The sequence below is a fragment of the Botryllus schlosseri genome, chromosome 2 (genome assembly GCF_051294905.1).
Source record: "Botryllus schlosseri isolate E-star chromosome 2, Bs_hap1, whole genome shotgun sequence".
NCBI classification, from domain to species: Eukaryota; Metazoa; Chordata; class Ascidiacea; order Stolidobranchia; family Styelidae; genus Botryllus; species Botryllus schlosseri.
In genome coordinates, this window is record NC_137237.1 from 20,978,183 (window position 1) to 20,992,760 (window position 14,578).

At 40.8% G+C, this 14,578-nt stretch overlaps 1 protein-coding gene across 2 annotated transcripts in view; it reads right to left on the bottom strand.

The window, feature by feature from the left end:
* LOC145456425 (uncharacterized) overlaps nucleotides 1-14,578 on the bottom strand; it is a 43,096-nt gene that overhangs the window by 10,987 nt on the left and 17,531 nt on the right. For both annotated transcript variants that reach the window (XM_080334555.1, XM_080334547.1), the window contains exons 8-11: nucleotides 12,480-12,617; nucleotides 9,785-9,898; nucleotides 6,706-6,840; nucleotides 3,874-3,996 (exon numbers count right to left, since the gene is read on the bottom strand). In XM_080334555.1, the coding sequence (XP_080190681.1) occupies nucleotides 3,874-3,996; nucleotides 6,706-6,840; nucleotides 9,785-9,898; nucleotides 12,480-12,617 (510 nt within the window). The remainder of the gene's footprint in view (nucleotides 1-3,873; nucleotides 3,997-6,705; nucleotides 6,841-9,784; nucleotides 9,899-12,479; nucleotides 12,618-14,578) is intronic.

Sequence of the window (14,578 nt, forward strand, 5' to 3'; positions counted from 1 at the left end):
AAATCAAGGTTGTTATACCAACAATCGGGTCCAGTCTCATACCCTGTGGCTCGAACCATCTCGAATTCACTTCTGCAATTGGCAATACGGGGAAATCAATGCTATTTGATTTTGTCTTAGTGCTTTGTTTAACTATAAGTAAGTCAGCTGAGCTGAGAATGGGATGCATATAAATCTGCTCACATTGAATTTATTACCGTACCCAGTGAAAATGTTAGCATGGATGTATCCCAAACCAAGCAACTCATATTATATAACATTCATAAGAGGCTGTGAACCACAACAATATATAGTAGGCTATCATCCATAATGAGAACGATGATGAAATATTCTGACGATTTAATTTTGTAGCTCTCAAATACAAGTATATTTAGTTATTCATTTCGTGCAAAAAGCTTCAAAACTAATTTTATGTACAAGGGGCTCTCACTATCAAAAATAAATATATAGTGCCTCCTTCTTCGATTTTCACAGGCTGTGCGCTGCGTGATATAATACCTAATTCGAAACATTTTGTTTAAAATAACCCTATCAAGCGTGACGGCAGTGTTTTAATGGGAAATTGACGATCTAAAAGTACGCGCGGTTCATTTTACATGACTTATAAATGTTATAATAACCCACTACATTTATGAAAACAAATGTAGCAAACATCGTCGCGTAGCGCGACCAAACAATTTGAGATTTGACATGTTTTGTGTAATGTTAATTTACTCTGAATACTCATTAAGGATATGTCCTACTACCACATGATCTGCTGCGAAGCCATTTTTCTTCAGCGCCCCCATATCGCCCCCCTGAGCCCAGCGCCCCCCATATCGCCCCCTGAGCGTTTCCACCCCCTTCAAAGTCGCCAGCGCCCCTTGGGGGCGCTGGAGGCAAGGTTAAGAACCACCGACCTAAATGTACCAGACAGACCATCATTCGTGAGACGCACACGACTACAACCAAATATTTATTTGTGGGTGCATCATTTTCCTCCGCGGTTCGCATTTGTACGGTGGGGCTCAGGATGCAAGGAAACAATTATATTAAAAACCAAAAATCCCATCCTGAATCACGCTAAGCGATTGAAATATAATCTCCCTGTTGTGAGCACGAAACAATATTCGTAAGCAGTTTATTACTTCGGCTTAAATGAACTAATACCTTGACTACGATACTCGCAATACCAACAGTTAAGACAACAGCAACATAAATGAAGAACGGTTCTCAGTACGCGAAACAGGTAGACAGTCTGTAATCATTACAGTCCACGCCAGTACATTACGACGAATGATCTTTAACACAGAAGGTAATCACAACAAAACTGAAGTCGGTACCAACTTGACATCAAACATACAACACTCCCAAAGATGAATGAATTTGTTCATGAACCAGTTTGTTAGAATTAGACTCATTTCTATACCCTATAGGCCAGGGGTGGGTGCTGGGCCATATTTTTCCGGGCGGGCCAAATGGTTAAGCAGAAAATACATTCGCGGGGTGAGACAAAAAGTTGAGACTATGTTCTGCGGCGTGCAGTTTTATCTTTAATTCGAAAGCACTGAATTTTATTGTTTAACACACTGTTTCTTAACCTTGTTTACAGCCCCTCCCGCCCCAGGGGCGCTTTGAATTTTGAAGGAGATGGAAACGCTCAGGGGTCGATATGCAGGCGCTGAGCTCAGGGGGGGCGGTATGGGGGGCGCTGAAGAAATATGGCGTCGCAGTATGCTAGAGGGTGCAGTATGGACATAGATAGTAGAACAACAGTTCATATACCATTCGACAAAATTTGTCGAATCTCGAACTTTTTCTTCGCGCTACGCGCTAAATATATGCTGCGGTCATGTTTGCAACATGTTTCCATGTATACAGTTATTTATGATAATTATTGTAAAATTAATTGCGCGTACTTTTAGAGCGCCAATTCCCGTTAAAATACTACCATCGCATTACCTCGGGTTATTTTCCACAAAATCTTTCGATCTAGGTATTTTATACCGCAGCGAACAGCATGTCGAAATCGAAGAAAGAGGCACTGTACCACTTTTAACAGTGAGATTGAGAGCCCTCTGTACAATAAAAATGCTTTAAAGCTTTTTGGTCAAATGATTAACTAAATATATTTGAATATTTGAAAGCTACAAAATTAAATCCTCGGAATATTCTTTCATCGTATCATTAAGGATGATACTGTTTATAATGTTGCGACCCGCAACCTTACATGAACGATATATAATATGGGTTGCTTTGTTTAGAATACATTAATGTTAAAGTTTATCGACCAGATGGTATGAGCGCGTACCCGATGGTTGTTATGACAACCTTGAGTTGATCCCGAATATAGCACATACAAATATCACAGTGTTAATTAGTCGAGTTGTCCTCGCGTGCTGTTCAAGCTATTTCCAATAGTGAAGTCCCAACCCGACAAGACCGATCGGACTTCAAACTCGTACCCCTCGTTTTACTACCGCCCTTAAAATAGGGGGGCACCCCCAGACTCAGGCAATTTTCGAAAGGGGGCGCTGCAGGAAAAAAGGTTAAGAACCACTGGTTAACACATATTGCTAAGTGAATGCGTAAATATTCGGCTGCGTACCCAGCTCTGTGTGGCTTGGTAATATACAGCCTTGCTGTTTTGCTATAACTTAGATAGCTGGTCCGCATCAGCCGAGTGTATGTATTCAATGCCCGATTTTCTCATAATGAAGACTCAAATTATATTCCTTGAACTCGGAGACCTGTTCAGTGCTCACCATAAACTAAAATGAGCGGTTCACGGCCTGACTTCAGCAAACCAATATTCAGTGCTCCAAATATTGCTGACATGTCAGCCTTCAGTCGCATCTTTCGTTATTTGATATGATCGTTTGTGAGTGATGATGACCGCCAATCACGTGCACTGATTGCAATATTTTAATAATTCTGATTTGGAAACGTAACAGTTTAAAGCACAGACCTGGCAACAAATAAGATTGGAACTTGAACATGGAAACAGTGACTTGGAACTTTAGTTGCTATGTTGGCTTTATTTCGAACCTGTATTACTCACACGACGTACGCAGGTTGCGTAATCACGGAACCCAAATATGCTAGACCTCAAAGTAAACTCATTTCCGGATCAGTTTATGCAGTAATTTCTGTTCACACATTAACATTAATAAATAGATTTCATAGTATCTATATTCCAAGGAACTTTACGCGGGCCGCTCAGAATCTCATCGCGGGCCGCACTATGCCCAGGTCTGCCCTAGGATGTACGATACACCAGGTAGATGAGTAGGCTACTTGACTAAAGCACCGTTCACCGTACACCGTTCCCTCATAATTCCGAATAGAATTAGACTCATTTCTGTGCATTATGCGTGTTTGTAATTATTTTTATATTCTTCCTGCTAATTTTGTAGGAAGGGGGTTACCAAAACTACTAAAAGTTAATCGCGCGGAGCCCGAAGAAAAGTTGAAGATGAATAAATATGCCCAAACTAAATTAAATTTTGTTGATTTACGAAATCATTTGGGGCCCCTTTCTAGATTCCCACCCATTTCGAATTCTTGGATGTTTAGCAGGGCTCTTCCTCCCCTTCGTCCCTGTTTTTACTGTGTCTTCACAAGATTCCGGTATGAGCGTATTAAAGGATGACAGTCGATAAATCAAGATTGAATGACGTTACAGCAGCGTCCTTCCACCTGTTCATTACATCTTACTGTGTCTTGCGAATCGCAATGTACATTGCGCGTCTTTAGCGAATGAAAATAAGCTTATTTACTGCCGTGATTTCAATAGCTCTTAGCCCTATAGCGTAATTCTACCGCTGTAAAATATTCTATGGAAAACGGAAGCTATAGCCTATATACCTATATAGGCTACCTATAGGTACCGACCTTTGCATGGCTCACCCACAGCAAGACGGCCATCGAGAGCGCAGAAGCAATCGGCGGTCCCAGAACCCTCGTTGCGATGACAGTAGGAATGAATTGGGCAATTCTTCTTGTAGCAAGGGTCCGCTATAGTGGTAAAATATATAGGTTAGTATTAGACTACGGAAATCGTATACGTTATACGGCAGTTTTGACTATATACTAACACCAATAGTCACACTGAAGGGGCCAGTACAATGTGTATGCCAACATACAGACGAAACCCACACAGAATATCACTCCTGATGAGGGCTAGGCATGATGGCCATTCTTGTGCTCGAATTCGCATTGAGTATAAATATCCATGATTTGAGTTGAGTAGAGGGAGCCGATGTTTTTGAGTTCCGAAATTACACAATCCTTATTATTTTATGGAGGATGATTGTTGTTGCGATGCTCTTTCCCCACTGCGGGAACATTGAAACGTCGATAAGCGGTAACATATCATTCAATGTATACAACATAAGGCTACACATGTTTCTGACAACAATCTTTCAATGTGGCACTAATCGAACCGCAGTAATTTCTACAATAGCAATGGCATATTGGTGTCAGCAAATTTGAAATATCTTATAACTAAATGTGGCTGGAAGGAAGCGACTGTCACCTCCCCAAAGGCATTGGCTTCAAATCCTGGTGCTGTCTGTATGCTGTAACTTTCTCGAAGAATTATACAACTGCGCTGAGCTGAGAAGGCCTATACCAAGAGCAGAGGTCTCAAACACGCGGCCCGCGGCGGCATTTTGGAATTTCAAGTATTCAACAATATATGCGACTGCCACATATCTTTTTTAGATATAAGAACTAGAAGTTGACGCTAAAACTACTGAAAAAATCAATGCAATCTCAACAAACTTCACCATCACATCACTTTTAAAAGCTACCATGCGGAAGAAGATCACATTTCTAGTTGATGATAATAAAACATGACCCGTTGATGATTCATGACTGAAAATTGTGATTTGTTTTGGTGCGACCTTCTCGTAAAATAACTCGATTTTAGATTGACTGGGCGATTAAATAAAAATGACTCGAGTAGAGTCGGGTCAAACGTTAAAATCGGAGGAAGACTTGCGACTCGGAACGGTCACTTGGTGATCCTACGGTCCCAACAATCTATGAAACTGTCATGGGGAATATTAATATATCAAAAGGCCGTGGCTTGCGTTGCGTAGGGTGTATAACTATCTAATCAAGTCAGTTTGGCAACCAGGGATATCTAAAACTAGTTTCTAATATTCTACATAAAATTGTGGCACGTCAAAGGTCCACTAGCTGAAATATTATAACCCGACAGTTTTACGGTGCCATGATGCATCGTCTCGCACGATGTCTATAACTTGTGCCCAGCACAAAAACAATTTTATTCGAATATTTGAAAATGTGATTTTTTTCCTTGTCAAGCGTGAATAGTAACATTTCCACGATGTTTGCGGAATGCCTGTCTGCAAGGTCCCGTCAAATAAGGCCTACTTGGACATTATACATAGAATATCCCTATTATTGATGCTGTGCGGCTCGCGGCGTCATCATAAACTAGGAAATTGGCCCGCGAGCACATTTGAGTTTGAGACCTCGGACCGAGACTTAGGGCATAATCCTTCAACAAGGTAATGGTTATCTTCAGGGTTAGCTGATATATATTTGTTTCGACCCTTGGCAGAATAATTTTAGAGTGCTACCAGTCCCATCAAAAAACATTCATAGTGCGTGTCTTGTTATATCGTGATTTTGGCTCGCAATAAAACGTCAATTCTGGTCAAAACTATCCAGAAATATCCGAAACATAATTTGACACAGAATCTGTATCCGATCCGACTGCAACAAAATTGTGAAAAATGCAGTCCTAATCCGAATGAAACTCATCAATGACATGAACACGTAAAAACTAGAGAGGCAGATGGTGAATGGATGCGAGGTTAAACACACTGACTAGAAAGCGTAGTGGTATAATCCTCTGCTGAAACACCAATGGGATGTTGGTTCAAGTCCGACAGAGATAAACTCCAGAATTTCTACCAAAGTGTTGGAGGTATATCTAGGCTATACTCCTCGCCATCTCATTCGCGTAAGCTGTGTCTTTTAAAAAGCATGGAAGTGAGCCGTGCTATAAGTCCGCTGCTACGGAATAGAAATGAAGAAAATTGGCCTGGTGTAAAGTAAATGGGCCATAGTAGTCGACAAACACCATGAAATGAATACGTCAAATAAACACTGAACCTTAGTGAAATGTGAAGTCATTGTAGTGTTGCAAATGGCCTTATCGTTTAAAAGCGGCAATGTGATGTGCGTCAAATAACTAAAATAATAAATAAAGTGTGACTGGCATTTATTTACTTCTTGATCGCATACAAAGTACGTATTTTGACACAAACAAATCAAACTCCCACTGTAATAACATCATAATAAGTGGTACTCGATTATTGGATTCAGGTTGAAGGTTTTTACTCGACTCAATATCTAATAACGAAGTTACTCGATATTGCCCAACCTTACTCATGGTGTCGTCATTTTCCTTCACGGCTTTGGTGGAAACTATACATCATTACAATAATGTGATTGAGTGACATGAACTAATAAGGAAAAATCGGAAACGGAATCGCGTCAATCTCCGGCGTAACAATTGGAAATAATCGTCATTCTGGTTGTGCGTGAAGATAACAGCAATTTCACAGTCCCCATAGAGAGCAGCGAGTGATCAGGTAAATTTGAATTTCTTCAAAGACAGAAACGTAGTAGAGAAACCAGTATTGGATTTCAAAATACCATTTCGCAAATTAAATCATAATAACTTACGTGAGCATGTATGTCCATCTCCATAAAACCCTTCGCGACATTGACATTGATGCCGAAAGCCCCAAGACCCACCACTCGAAAAATATGAATATTTGCAATTGGCGTCAGGACTACACTTACAGTCGCAATCACGATCTAAAAATTGATGTGCAAATGGTAATCATCATATACAAAGATCTTTCCGCGCAAAAATACAAAATCTGCATATTGATTACTTGTTGCGACCACGGAACACAGTCTTTGCTATATATGCAGACTCTCTCACTCCCGCCCCCTACATATACTTCTAACTTTAACACTGGTGTGTGGTGAAGTTCATGGTTCATGGTTGGAAACTTACTGAGCCCTTTAAGGTTAGATATAAAAGTGCATAAACCCAAAACAATTCAGTTGTCGTGTTGCATCTTTTGAGACAGATTGTTTCTCTGACACTCAACACAGTTTAGTACCATGTTTTTAACTTTCTGTTATCACTGCTGCTGTCCGGTATAGTGAAATTTTTCATGTCTGGATGCTGAACAGTTGGAGATGGAAATTGTAACTCTGCAAAATGACCTCCACCTCAAAAGCTCACCAGGTTGCAGCAAACTTTAGGTGCCTTGTTGACACGGAAAAGTACAGTGGTGTTGTGCAGCAGCTACGAAGGTTGCAAGCGTGTTTGGTTCAACTTATCTCTGTGAATCTGCCTTTTCGGACATGAACTTCATCAAAAACAAACACAAAGCACGCCGCACTAATGTACATCTGGAACACTCACTCTGAGTTGCATTGTCAAGTTACATATAAGAGTGCAGCGTACTAGTTGATAGCATTACCAGGCTTCCTAGTGACTGATATAGAAACAGATGCCATGATGTCCAGTCCAAAGTGTGACATAATTTTATTAAAATTCGAGTTGACTGTTGTTACATAGGCCTAATTTATACAAACATGACGCGAAGTAATTCACGATTTAGGAAAAAAAATCTTATTGGCTAGCTAGTTGAAATGAGATGTTTTGATTCAAAAGACTCACTTAGAAGTCTTACCGCAATGTAATTCCTGCCCATTGATATGAATATCAAAGTGGAAATTAAGTCTGGTACGGGTAAACGGCGGGAGTAAATGGTAGGCCGTCGCTTCAATCAGTACCCAAGAAGTACCTCTTGGCTGCAAAAAGATTGGTGACCCCTGTTCTAAAGGTTTCGTCGCTTATGAAGGAAAAGACTAGCGTTTTCGGGGTTAAATGTGAAATTGAACCGTTTTATTGTGATTCACGATACTGGGATTGCATTGTCAAAATTATTTTAAAAAATTGCCAAGGTACCGTTTGGTCACTTTTCTTGAAAGGTTTGGGAATCACTGCTTTAAACCAGCAAGGTTGGGATTTCAGAATCAAAAATCAAATCCAGGGATCGTGTTCTTTCATAAATTGCGAATACAATTACACTCATTTCTGAGAATTATGTATATTTTAAATTTTAATTTAAAATTTTAATTGTAATTTTTGGGAGGGGTACCTAATGGAGAAATCGATAGTGGTACGATAAATCTGCCAAAAAAATCGAACAAATTCATGCTGATTTTCGAGATAACTTAGTGTGCACTTTGGTCTTGGCGCCCCAATTTGGGAGTTTGGTATGCGGTTGTTCGGGACATGGGAGCATGTAGTCTTCAAATACTTGTTTTGTATTTTTTTCGCAGGAGTAAACGGTGTCATACCAAACCGTATTCAGAGACACATCTCTATCTCAAACTCAAGTCGCGCTCAACGGAGCAAAGGCCGAGTCCAGCTCGATTCGTGAGAGCGTTTGGTATTCGGTTCGGATTTCGAGCGTTGCTCGGTTTCGAGTCTTTCCTCGATAGATTTGACTGCTTCAGGCATGAGCACAAGATATTTATTGGATTACTGATGATGGGTATTGGTACCGCGTTGTTGATATTTCCGCCATACATGGGGATTGGGGACGGACGGTTTTATTAACGGTATTTTAATGGTCTAACATTGCGTACATTCATAAAGCGCCAGGTCATCTACCATCGTGTATTGGATTTTTCCGCTTCGCCGAGGATTCGGTTCTTGTTAGGATTGGAAGATCGCTATATTGTAGACAACAGCTTGTGTGTGTTTTTTCAGTTACATTCATCTTCCATTCGTTTCTACATAATCATATGCTACGTTTTATATTAAATGATAAAACATAGAGTTGTGAGGAATTAACCGATTTTGCGAATCCATCGGAAACCTTTCTGATGAAAAATGTCCGCCGATTTGGGAATAACCTACGCAGCCAACGATGAAGCCATACGGCGCTAGAACATGATTTACTTCTTATAACAGTGCTATTACAGTTGAAATTGTGAATTCAGGCACCAAACATGCCCACAGCGCAATTTCCACAATATATATTCACGGCCAAACCGTAAAAAGGGAATGAGTAAGGCCTTGAGGCTGCCCACGGCTTGACTTGGAAAACACTTGCTCAAACGCCGCATTTCGAGATCGACTCCAACCTCAGATCGTCATTGAATACCATAACCACAAACGTACAACTCGAAAGAGCGTCAAGTTCGACTGCAGTTGAACTCAAACTCGTTCTCTCGCTTCGCTTTCTGAATACCGATTCTTACGCAATGTCGACGCAAAATGAGTTTGAGTACTGAGTAAGGTTTCTTGAATAAGGACATCACCCAGAGTCATCTGGTGCATTATAGGAACAGGATGATGCGGGATCACGGACAGTTCTTATTCGTGACTCTTCGGCTGAGGTCGAATAGGAGCCGGAGTAAATTATGAAGAAACAGGATTGGAGTCGAACTGACGAATTTGTCGATCCGCCGCGCACTAATTCACTGGTGATATTGGTTTCCGGCATGACAACAGCTTTGTTTTTACAACTTATAAGAATGTGTCTTAAATTTGTCATTGAATTTGTTGATCCCAAAATGTGCTTCTCGTTTTTGCAAGACAAGAGAGAAATCGAGAGAAAATGGGTTATAGCTAAAGCGTGGAGGATCAACGATCCAGACTCCTTGGATCCGATTTACGTTAAAACAAGGTCAAACACTGTTCGTAGAAAAAGAATCTTGAACGACTTACCCTTGGTGCAAGTATATCCGTCTCCACAATATTTCTCTTTGCATACACATCGATATGCCCCCTGATCGTTTTGGACACAACTGGCATGCTGGCTACACGCATTGTCGCAAGGATCTAACAATTGTAAGAATTGACACAATGACTCTGTGGGTTTATGTGTAGTCAAAATTCGGACCGGGCGCAGACGCTCACTGCATCGCGGTGTCAACATGAACGTAAATTTAACACAAAAAGATGATAGATCTCGTATCTTCAAAGCGTATACGGCTGGTCCTAAGATTGTTGCTTGAAATATCACTTTATTATTTAGGTCAGTGCTTTTCAACCTAAGGAGGGAGTGGGCCGCTTGAATTTTTTGCGGCGATCGTGATAGTGATGACCTTATTTCGTAAGCAGCTTCGCACATGATTGGGGAGTAGATCTTGTCGAAGGTGCCGCCACCTATTTTCAATAATCAGCTGACCAAATTTAGAGGTGGGTTGCGGAATATTTTCAAATCGGAATCCGGGTCGTTACTAGGAATGGGCAAGATCGAGTACCTGAGTGATTCGAGTCTGAATCACGTATCATGCTTCGAGTCGAGTAATCGAGTATCACTCATTATGACGTCATAACAGAATGCAATATGTCAAAGTTCAAATACGTACCTTTTATGCGACCACATAAAGAACTGGCACTGTAGTCGTTAACATTAAGCCATACAGTTGAATTCAATCTTTAAATGTGCGATTATTATTCAACTGTAACTGCAGTAAGAGCAATATGGGCGGATATCACGACCTGATCAATAGAAATTCGATTTGTACCAAATAGCCAATGGTTTGACGTTCGATATTGGTGCACTCATTACCAATCCATCCGGTGTCGATCAAGTTTATCGGAATATAATATTTTCTGGTAGAAACGAATCGAATAATCGGATTAAACACTGTGCCATATGCACATTGCGCGTGCGCCATGCCCATAACGAATTAAACTATGCACATTTACAAGTCACAATGCGCGATAATTCGGGAATACTAGAGTATCAAGCAGTCATCAAGAGTGAATACACAAACAGATGATTACAAATTTGAAATCGCGTATCAAATCAGTAATTTGTCTCCCCCATGGGGTTTTGACATCGCATTCAGTAGATCGCACCGCGACAATTGTCTGCTGAGTGTAACGGCGTTTTGAGCTACTCTTCTGCCATCCCCTATTTACACTCGAAAATCCTTAATGGAGTGAATAACGATCATGATCAGTAATGAATTCCAATTCGCATGCATAGTTGCATACATAATAACACTGTCCAATTTCGCGGCCCGATTAAAAAAAACGATCACGAAAGACCGAGTATTTGCTCATCCGATTCATGGCAACGATGAGATGGAATGTCTTGGCGCGTGTTTGTCATATCGACATGTGCAACGAAATCACGTTTTTATCCTCTGTCCCATTTCGCGTAATATTTAGTGATCATTATTTTCGAACCGTACTATTGGCCAACACGGTTGTGCTGATGATGAAATTGCGGGTATGCAGAACACCCACAATATTCACAGGCATATCTAGCGCACCGAGGTTCGGTGATTTTGACTGTTGCGTCATACGTTGCCTTTTTGGTTTTTGCTTTTAAATCTGTTTAAATCCCTTTAGTGTGCCGTTAACTCTTGAAAAGAGGCACCCGAAAAGTTTACGAGTTTAATAAATATTCTGTTACAATGGATGTTGTATTGAAAGCTATATTCAAATTCTGTATCACGAACCAGCTATTCATGTAAGAAAATTGAACATTGAACATGAACATGACTGCCCTGCTGTTAAATCATCAGGAAATGGCTAGTCGGAAAAGATAGCGTCAAAGAGGCAGAGATTCTTAATTTCACGAAGGCCTGCATGCTGTTGAATTATGTGAAATCAGCAAATATAGTTGTTGCATAGCATCTTATGAAATACGTCGCAGCCGGAGCTACTCCTCAAATAACTGGTTCAAGCTCCGGCCCCGGCTCCAGCTCCGGTGGAAATGCACGGCTCCGGGGCTCCGACTCCTTGCTCCGGCTCCGGCTCCAAAGCCCTGACCATGAAGAGGTGAGGAACCACTGAAGATTGCGAATGTTGAAATTACTCGCTTCCTTCAATGTCATATCGTTGCATTTTATAGTTTAAAACTAGATAAGGCCAGGCAAGTTGTCAGAGAAATCAAATTTAGTGTACAGTGAATCGAAAGTATAGCTCATCTTATATTTCGAAGCGAAAAAAGGGCAACGGTATACACATTCCCCGAATAAAGACAAGCGCCACACACCAGCCGCTTCAAGTCAATATTTCACACTCCATCGCATTAAAAATGCTTTACGCTATAGGGAAATCATTTGCTGCGTTCCGAAATCTGCACTCAATATTTGGAAACTGCACGCTCGGCGCTTATATAGTAACCAAGATCTGTTTTTATAAATTAACTAGCATGCATTGACAGAAGCAGTACACACAAATACCAGGTTGATTATGAGCCATCTTTGTCAGGCATGCTCGTGACAATATTCTTAATGTAAAGTCGCATATGTCTATTTATTACTCAGAAAGCATAGATCTACGTCAGGTAAAGTGATTTGTCACCGGACCATGGGAGAACAGCGACCTGCCGCGGGACTTACCACAGAATATATGTGTGGCGCGAGCAATAAAAATGCGAATCAATCTATTAACCTACCCATCTTGCATCCTTCCCTCATGAATAGAGTTTCATTTTTGCATCTGCAAACCGGATATGATGCTCTACCGAAATCTACCCAGCGTGTAGCACACGTGTCAGATTTGAAACATTCTTCATATTTATTGCACGGATCACCTGATATAGAGTAAAAGCAAGATATTATTGCTCGTATCATGCATGAGATTGCTATCTAAATTTAATAAAACACAATCAATAATTCAGTGCTTCCAACTTAATAGCGAAAATCGACGGTGTGGATTGGAAAACCTAGTTGACCCTCAACCTCAACTGTCCAAACCAACACATGTATATCCCAAGGGCCCATAAGTAGTGAATTTCAGAGGAAACGAGTATATGTTTGGAAAGAATATGTGCGCTTTCCAATAGTGCGACCAATTTAATTTTTAGAAGAACATTCGCAAACGTCATATGTACGACCTCACCATACCATATTGTTGTAATGTGAATGATTGATGATTAATTGATTGTGCTAGACAGCAACCTTTAGTGTTGCCCCTTTTCGTTACTGTGCACGTGCTATCATGTAGTCTGGCTTATTCCTTGTATTCTGCTGCTGTGTGAGGAACTCGCGTTCCTGCCTTGACAATAAACCAGCTCACACTTGGTAGTTGTGGCGTGTCTGCTGTTAGAATTCAACAGGTTATGGGACCAGCACGCCCCCGCTGCGGCAAGTAACGAGTTTGGGATTCCGAAGAAGATATATTGAGAATATTGGATCGTACGGAGAGCTTAAAGTTTCTAAAATTTGCGTTGGAGCCTAATGACTACTATGGCGTCCGGTGAAGTACAGAAATTCACGGCGGACAAACTGCATAGTGATAACTGGCTAACGTGGAAATACCAGATAACTTGTTTGCTGAAGGCGAAGGAATTATTCCAATATGTTGATGGATCGGAAGTGTTGCCAGGAGGCGCTAATCAGCAGCAGACAAGGGAACATCAGAAGAAGTTAGATAAGGCGTTAGCCATCATTACTTTGGCTGTCTCTACGTCGCAACTGTATTTATTAACATCCTGCAATACGCCGGAGGATGCCTGGAATGCCTTGAAGGAACACTTTGAGGGTGACTCCGCCGGTAATAGACTTTTGCTCATGAAGTCGTATTTTCGATGTGAAATGAAACAGTCTGACTCAGTCGAGAGTCATTTGAAATATATGAAGAAATTGACTGATCAAATGGCTGCGCTTGGCTCGCCAGTTGAAGAAACACTGCAAGTTGTAACGTTGCTGGGAAGTTTACCTAAGCCTTACGCAACCTTGGTCACTGAGAGAGAGAGAGAGAGAGAGAGATTTATTTCGTCAACCGATGACGCCAAAATAAATAGAACTCATATAAATATGCAATATTTAACAAACATGAAACAGTGGTTTATCGGTATTGACTGGTACCGGCGATATGATCATGACGATCTTCGTGTCAGCCGGAACCAGGGTATATGGTTATTTAAATGAGATAACCTCATAACGTGATAACGAAACAGGGTAAGCTAATACGGAATGCAACTTACAAAAGGCAACAAGAGCGATATATGAAAACACATAACAGTTACAGACAGTCACAATTAATGTGCAAAAAACGAACACGTAGTTTGTGGATTTATAACTGATATTGGCAGTGTACAAGCATTGACTAGTATTTGCACAAAAGAGAGTCTAACATCCCTGACTTGAATGAATTATAGTTGGAGCTTTTTAGGTGTGGCGGAATCTGGTTGTTCCATACATCAATCCCTGCTCGTTTAAATGGAGGGAAACCTCTATCAGAGTGGGACATATATAAGTTGGCACTTGCGGCAGAACGCGTGTCATGACTATGTACATCTCTACAGTATTGAAAATAGTTCTGTAGAGATACAGGGACTTGCAGCTGGTTAATTTTATACATTACTTTGGCTAGTTCAAAGATATAGATATCACTAATTTTAAGAATACGCAACTTTTTGTAGTACGGGTCAAGTCGGCTATAGAGTGGTATTCGAGCAATAGCTCTTAATGCTTTGTTCTGAACGACCTGAAGCTGGTTCAATAGGGTTTTGGTAGCAGATCCCCAGATTATAATACCATACTGTAGGTG